At 35.1% G+C, this 8,096-nt stretch overlaps 1 protein-coding gene across 1 annotated transcript in view; it reads left to right on the top strand.

The window, feature by feature from the left end:
• The first annotated feature begins 3,928 nt into the window (after window positions 1-3,928).
• Window positions 3,929-8,096, top strand: part of LOC106459842 (leucine-rich repeat and fibronectin type III domain-containing protein 1-like protein) — an 8,489-nt gene continuing 4,321 nt past the window's right edge. Inside the window, exons 1-2 of the mRNA XM_013919507.2 lie at window positions 3,929-4,069; window positions 7,683-7,816. Of these exons, the coding sequence (XP_013774961.2) occupies window positions 7,706-7,816 (111 nt within the window). The 5' untranslated portion in view covers window positions 3,929-4,069; window positions 7,683-7,705. The remainder of the gene's footprint in view (window positions 4,070-7,682; window positions 7,817-8,096) is intronic.

The raw sequence follows: 8,096 nt of genomic DNA, 5'->3' as shown, positions 1-8,096 counted from the left end.
GGAACGTTACAGTATAAAATGGGACGTTATTTAGATCTAATATATGCAGTTACTCTTCAGGAATGTTACAGTATAACATGGGACGTTATTTAAATCTAATATATGTAGTTACTCTTCAGGAACGTTACAGTGTAACATGGGACGTTATTTAGATCTAATATATGCAGTTACTCTTCAGGAAGGTTACAGTATAACATGGACCATTACGCCAAATCCGAGATAGGTAGTTACTCTTCTGGAATATTACAGTAAATATTGCGCATAATATTACGGTTAAGATATGCAGGTATTCTTCTAGAATATTGCAAATTCATAAATTTCTGGTTAGCTGAAAAGAAGGAGTAAGTATATCTTTCTTTGTCAAGAAAAACAGCGTTTTTCACGTTTTTCATTTGTAATATTAGAATCCTTTGTATTTTAATCACAGAAAAATGTAGATCTTCTAAGGGTTATTACATTACTTACTGTATAGTTTCCTTCCAGAAAATGGAATGTGGTTGATGTACCACTTGTCAACCAGAAATGATCATATGTAACTTAAATTGTTGGATTAATACACACGTGTGCTTGATGTACCAACTGTCAGTTAGAGGTGCACATATATTAATTAACGAAATACCTGATGTTACTGGATTAGCACACATGTGCTTGATGTCCTAATTGTCAGTCAGAAGTGTACATATATTGGTTAATGAAATACTTGATGTTACTCGATTAGCATACACGTGTGTTTGATGTACCAACTGTCAGATATGTCTGAACCTGTTGTTATGACTTGTCATAATCTCATGGTTACTAATGTGTATTATCTTTCAATTTATTGATGCCATCACTCTAAGCCTACATATAGTGTTTTAAATCCAGATCTATGGCTACGCAGGAGGGGAGGGGAAATAAGTATCGAGGAGAAACATCACAATAGGCTAGAGTGAATGTAGTAATATTGGTTGAAAGCTATATTTTACTTTTTGTAGTTTTGTTCCCTATAGCTAACCTTTAGGAGTTGTTTCTTAGCCGTTCAGTTGTTTAACTTCTTCTCACCATCACATCAAAAAATGTGACTTTTCAGTATCACCTGGAAAAATCTGACTTCTCACCATCACCTGGAAAAATCATACTTCTCACCATCACCCAGAGAAATCTGACTTCTCACCATCACCTGGAAAAATCTGACTTCTCACCATCACCCAGAGAAATCGGACTTCTCACTATCACCTACAAAAATCTAATTTCTCACCATCACCTGGAAAAATCTGACTTCTCACCATCACACGGTGATAAATTAAATTTTTCTAGGTGATGGTGAGAAGTCAGATTTTTCCAGGTGATGGTGAGAAGTCAGATTTTTCTAGTGAGAAGTCAGATTTTTCTAGGTGATGGTGAGAAGTCTATCACCTAGAAAAATCTGACTTCTCACCATCACCTAGAAAAATCTGACTTCTCACCATCACCTAGTTATACATTTCTCTTCTTGCCATCATTTAACTCTATTACGTTAACATTGGACTTCTCCGTCCCTTACCTGTACTTTCTAAGTTTAACACCTGACTATCGAAAACTAGTGTCTTGTAAACTTGAGAACTTGCTATAACCATAAACTGTATAATGCCCTATTAAGCACGAGATAGGTGGCGGTCCGAAATATTTAAATAATTTTTTTCCTGTGCATTTCAAATCTCAAATATAAACAGAGAAGAAAATAAGTAAAATAATATATCTACCAGATAACCACAAGACAAGGTTATCTGCAACCACAAGACAAGGTTAACTGATTCTATTTTGTCTTTTGGTCTGAACAGGTTGTAACACTTTGTTTTAGTCACGCAAATATCTTTTCAGTTCGAATTTTTTATATGTGTTTATTTTTTACCAAACGATGAATAAAATCATTATATTTTTGTTCTCATTTCGTTGTAATTTCCTCAAAGTCTTCGACGTATTTTTTGCCGTTGAAAACTAAATATGCTCCAATAATTTTTACAAGTCGAACTCTCAGACTTAAAACAGACTTGAGCTGATTTATCAGATGTTTTTCTCAGAATATGAGGACAAAATCTACTTTGAGTGAAATGATATTTTTCTTCAGCATCTTTCAAAGAAAGAACAGCGTCATTTTGAGTTTGTTTGTCTTTTTTGTTCAACCATGCTGAAATTGATGGGATTTTTGTGTTTTTCGTTGACACAAGCCCTGTAGACGAAATATGAAATAAAGTTTTTCAAGAATAATTCGAAGATTTCGTGTGTCTTTCCATATTTTTCTTTTTATTTCTATGTCTTCTGCAGTGCTATATATATATATATATGACGTTTCCACGTATATTTTGATAAAACAAAAATGTTTTAGTTGTAAAACTTCTTTATTTATACGATTTTAAACTTCAAATTACCCAAGTTACAAGTTTGGCCATTTTTTATTAATTTCGAGTAGTTTGCCCAAATTTTCTACAGATATTCGAAACGCCAAACTTGGCATTATTTTATATTTATCTTTATCTAAATCCATTTAAATCGGAATTTTAACAGTAATATTATAAGCCAATGTTTCTCAACCGTTTCGGCATCGGGGACTGGCTCCCTAAACTGTCGCGGACCAATTAAATGCAAGTACATAAAAAAAAATATTATTTCAATTTTGTTTGTATATTTTTTGTGAAATCCCAGCAAGGTGGGTGAAATTGACCGACACCGTTCTGCGGACCGATGGTTGAGAAAGACTGTCACAAACCAACATTAAGTTAACTTTTTTTTTTTTGTTCGTTTGTTTTAAAACAAAGCAACATTGGGCTACCTGCTATGTCCACCGCGGAAATCGAACCCCGGATTTTAGCGTCGTAAGTCCTTAACTTTACCGCTGACCCTTCGGGAACACTACGTTAACTAGAAATTTTCCCGCATCTCAAAATTCATCTACAAAATTATATTTTAATGTATGTATCATTAAAACTCCTCTACAAGTTTTATTTACATAACTTATGAACGTAATTTTGTTTTAATCTGATGTGGTTATATCGTAAACGGGGCTTGAAATATCTTCAAATAAAACCAGAGCCAAGCTTAAACGACAAAAAGCTCATATCATCTAGCTGTACTATCTACTATAAATTTAGGAATTCTCCGTCCTTTAACTTTACGTTATAAATTAGCTGGATTTTATACAGCCATAAAGAAGAAACGTTTGTGAATATAAAGTTTTATTATTATTATTATTATTATCTGGAGATTCAAGGTCGTTTTTTATTACCAAAATGTCTAAATCCCTCCAGTATGTACTATAAATTCTGAAAAATAAGCCAATAAGTTATGCCATACAGCCACGCTGTAGCCATGGTTACATCCATAACGCGCACGTTTTTGTTGAAACACACACTACTACCATGGTTACATCCACAATGCGCATAGTTTATTGAAATAAACATTATTACCATGGTTACATCCACAACGCGCACGTTTTTATTGAAACAAGCACTACTACCATGGTTACATCCATGACGCGCATATTTTTGTTGAAACAAATACTATTACCATGGTTACATTCATAACGCGCATGTTTTTATTGAAACAAACACTACTACCACTTGTCTTCCAAGTATAAAAGATATCTTGAAGTATCCCATAACTAAACCAGGTACAGAAGATATCTTGAAGTATCCTATAACTACATATTTAATGGGAGTTGTTTTTTGTCTGTTTGTCTGCTTATATTCAGTAACAGTAAGACCACAAAGTTTCTTTAGAATAACAGTACAAAGACCTACGTTGTGACGTTGTTCTTGTCGGTTCACCTATTGCGTATTGAGCCTCCATCTTGTTTTATGAGCCAAAATGGTGGAATCAATATTTTTTAAAGGTCGGTTTGTATAACTGATAAAGTTTCCCGTTTTGATAACGTTGGAACGTACAAAAACCACTTTGGACTTGAACAACAATACTGCAAACTGATTCACGTGTAGGAACGTGCACACCTGGTTAAGTGATACAGTAGGACACACCTAGCACCTGCACCTTTCTCAGGCTCGTTCTTCGATAACAACCGCTGTATCACAATATTTGAAAACCTGCACTTACTCAGGTAAGTTTTCCTTTCTTGTTAAAAAAATATACACACAAAAAAAACATCCATACGTTAAATAGCTACATTATAATAACCTTGTCTAGTCTAAAATCGATAGTTTTGTAAGCAATGCAGTCTTGAAATAGCGCTTTTCATAATACATTAAATGAAGTCTTGGCCACCATTAATCGGATTCTCCGTGGGTTATCGTACCTTGCATCACTCCTTAAGCAACATAAGCTACCAAAGTTGACGAACTGCATTCAAACATATTATAAATCAAGTTTAGTCTTTAAATAAAAGTTACCCTTAATGAGCTCATAGCTGGCTGTAGCATGTGGGGTAAAACTAGAAGCTTGGTTAATATAGCTGAAATAGCTGTTGTATACCATACAACCGCAATATCCCACCACACAAACTTTGTCTTCCAAGTATAAAAGATATCTTCAAGTATCCCATAACTAAACCAGGTACAGGAGATATCTTGAGGTGTCCCATGATTACATGTAGTCTTCTGGTTACATAAGATATCCTGAATTATCCTATAACTAAACCTAGTCTTTAAGCTACAGGAGATATATTTAAGTATCCCACAACTAAACCAGATACAGGAGATATCTTGAGGTGTCCCATAATTACATGTAGTCTTCTGGTTACATAAGATAGCCTGAAGTAACCCATAACTACACGTAGTCTTCTGGTTACATAAGATATCCTGAAGTAACCCATAACTACACGTAGTCTTCTGGTTACATAATATATCCTGAAGTAACCCATAACTACACGTAGTCTTCTGGTTACATAAGATATCCTGAAGTATCCTATAACTACACGTAGACTGTGGTATTTTCAGTTTAACCTGATTTCTTCATATAATGTTAGCTAGGTTCACAGATAAATTACGAGGGGAATTGAATTCAACTAAATTGATGAAGTTTTAAGTTAACAAATAAAGAGACTGGTCATGATGAATAATACAAATAAGAACACTATTTATATCAAAGACACGAAGCACAGTGTTCTACTTGCGTTGTGGACTGAACTCTGAAGTTGATCAACACATTTTCTTTCAACAAACGTTTCTTACATAACGGGAAACGTTGATTTACCCATAGCGACTAGCGCTTACACGTGACTGGTCATTCTCGTTCGAAATATAGAAGGTCGTTACCGCGAGATATCATCCGACACTGCTATCTTCTACATTTTTGCACAATGTGCAGCATTACAGAAATATCACACAAGGGCAGTAAAGGTATTAGCTGTAAATAATAACAAAGAAACAAAGTCAGCTAGAATGAAGTGAACTTTACAGTTTTCGGGATCAAATGCGAAACCTACATAGATTCAGAATAAACGAAAATTTTTACATTAAAATAAGAACGTTGAAAGCGCTTGGTATGCCTGTATACTAACAGTATGTCATAGCTAAGCCTAGTCTTTGGGGTATGAAAGATATATTGAAGTATCCTATAAGTAAACCTAGCCTTCCAGGTAAAGAAGATATCTTGAAATATCCCATAACTAAACCTTATCTTCCAGATATAGAAGATATCTTGAAATATCCCATAACTGAACCTTATCTTCCAGGCATAGAAGATATCTTTAAATATCCCATAACTAAACCTTATCTTCCAGTACAGGAGATATCTTGAAATATCCCATAACTGAACCTTATCTTCCAGGTATAGAAGATATCTTGAAATATCGCATAACTGAACCTTATCTTCCAGGTATAGAAGATATCTTGAAATATCGCATAACTGAACCTTATCTTCCAGTACAGGAGATATCTTGAAATATCCCATAACTATAGCTTAACTTCCAGGTATAGAAGATATCTTGAAATATCTCATAACTAAACCTAGTCTTCCAGATACGGAAAGTATCTTGAAATATCCCATAACTGAACCTTATCTTCCAGGTATAGAAGATATCTTGAAATATCGCATAATTGAACCGTATCTTCCAGTACAGGAGATATCTTGAAATATCCCATAACTATAACTTAACTTCCAGGTATATAAGATATCTTGAAGTATCCCATAACTAAACCTAGTCTTCCAGGTACAGGAGATATCTTGAAATACCCCATAACTAAGCCCTTATCCTCCAGACGTGGAAGATATCTTGAAGTATTCCATCACTTAGCCTAGTCCTTCATAAAACAAAGTATTAACTCCAATCTTCAAAATATGATTGATCTCGCAAAACATTGCATAACAAACACCAATTGTCAAGCTATGAGATATAGGTCTAAGACATTTCGAAACTAACCTTAATTTTCAAGTTATGAGTTATAATTTGAAACTTTTCATACCTTCTCTAAGTCTTTAAGGTATGACTGATAATCTGAATTATCTCATCCCTTACCAAAGTCTGGTATGATGTGAGGTTTTCAGAAGACTCCTAATAAATAAATTTGATACTTTGGATATGAGAGAAGAGATGACAATCTTTGGATGGTTTTTGATTATTTAGACAGTTTATTTAGACCTCGAGTATCTTTAAAGAATTTCCTTCTTATTTAGCTGACCCGGCATTGCCAGGTGGTTAGGGCGCTCGACTGGCAATCTGAAGGTCGCGGGTTCGAATCCCCGTCACACCAAACATGCTCGCCCTTTCAGCCGTGGGGGGCGTTATAACGTGACGGTCAATCCCATTATTCGTTGGTAAAATAGTAATCAAGAGTTGGCGGTGGGTGGTGATGACTAGCTGCCTTCCCTCTAGTCTTACACTACTAAATAAGGAGAGGGCTAGCGCAGGTAGCCCTCGTGTAGCTTTGGGCGAAATTCAAAAACAAACCAAACTTATTTAGCTGTGTAAGGTAGATGGCGCTCATTTTAGTCTTTCTTTCATTAATATTCAGGTTTTGAGAAATCTTGTAATTTACAAACAAAAAATAACTCTAACTTATAACAGAATCCGTAGGTGTTTTAGTATATATATAATGAATTATTTACACAAAATGTTTGTTAATAGTATCCATCTGAGAACAATATCTACGTGTTATATCAACAGTTCGAGCATTGGTTATAATATGATAAATGTGTTACTTTCGCTCTACGTTGAATGTTTGCAATTAATAAACTGAACACATCTACCGCCAGGGTATGTGTTTGTTTGTAGCTAAGCACAAGGCTACACAAGAGGCTATCTGTCCACCCACCACGGGTATCGAAACCCGATTTCTAGCGTTGTAAGTCCGCAGATATACCGCTGTGCCACTGGGGAGCCCACCAGGATATGTGTTTGTTTGTAGTTAAGGACAAAGCTACACAAGGGGCTATCTGTGCTCTGACCACCAACCACGGGTATCGAAACCCGATTTCTAGCATTGTAAATTCGCAGATATACCGCTGTGCCACTGGGGAGACCGCCAGGATATGTGTTTGTTTGTAGTTAAGCACAAAGCTACACAAGGGACTATCTGTGCTCTGACCACCCAACCACCACGGGTATCGAAACCCGATTTCTAGCGTTGTTTATTTCTCAAACAAGTTACAAGGAAGTTAAATTATGCCGATTATTGTATACAACTTTTTTTTTTTTAGAGACTGAAATTTTATCTCTTTCAGAAACATATTAGCGAAGATATCATGCCAAATCAGATCTATTTCTTTCGTTTTAGGTGTTCATCAAAGACTATGTACGATGATCGTTGTCAACTTTGTCTTGTTGATTTTTCTGTGTGGTTCGGTTTGGATGAAAAAGTGTCTCCCAGCGGAAGAAATTTTCCCTTGTGTCTGTCAAGAAGAACCAAATGTAGGGATTATTATTATTAACTTTTGTGCTATTAGTAAACTTGTTAACATGTTCCTTTCATGTTGTTAATACAGTTGTTAACGTGTTCCTTTTATGTTGTCAATACAGTTGTTAACGTGTTACTTTTATGTTGTTAATACAGTTGTTAACGTGTTACTTTTATGTTGTCAATACAGTTGTTAACGTGTTTCTTTTATGTTGTCAATACAGTTGTTAACGTGTTCGTTTTATGTTGTCAATACAGTTGTTAACGTGTTCCTTTTATGTTGTCAATACAGTT

The sequence above is a fragment of the Limulus polyphemus genome, unplaced genomic scaffold (genome assembly GCF_000517525.1).
Source record: "Limulus polyphemus unplaced genomic scaffold, Limulus_polyphemus-2.1.2 Scaffold667, whole genome shotgun sequence".
Taxonomy (NCBI): Eukaryota; Metazoa; Arthropoda; class Merostomata; order Xiphosura; family Limulidae; genus Limulus; species Limulus polyphemus.
Note: the sequence above shows the minus strand (reverse complement) of the source record. Positions and strands in the feature narration are given on the sequence as shown.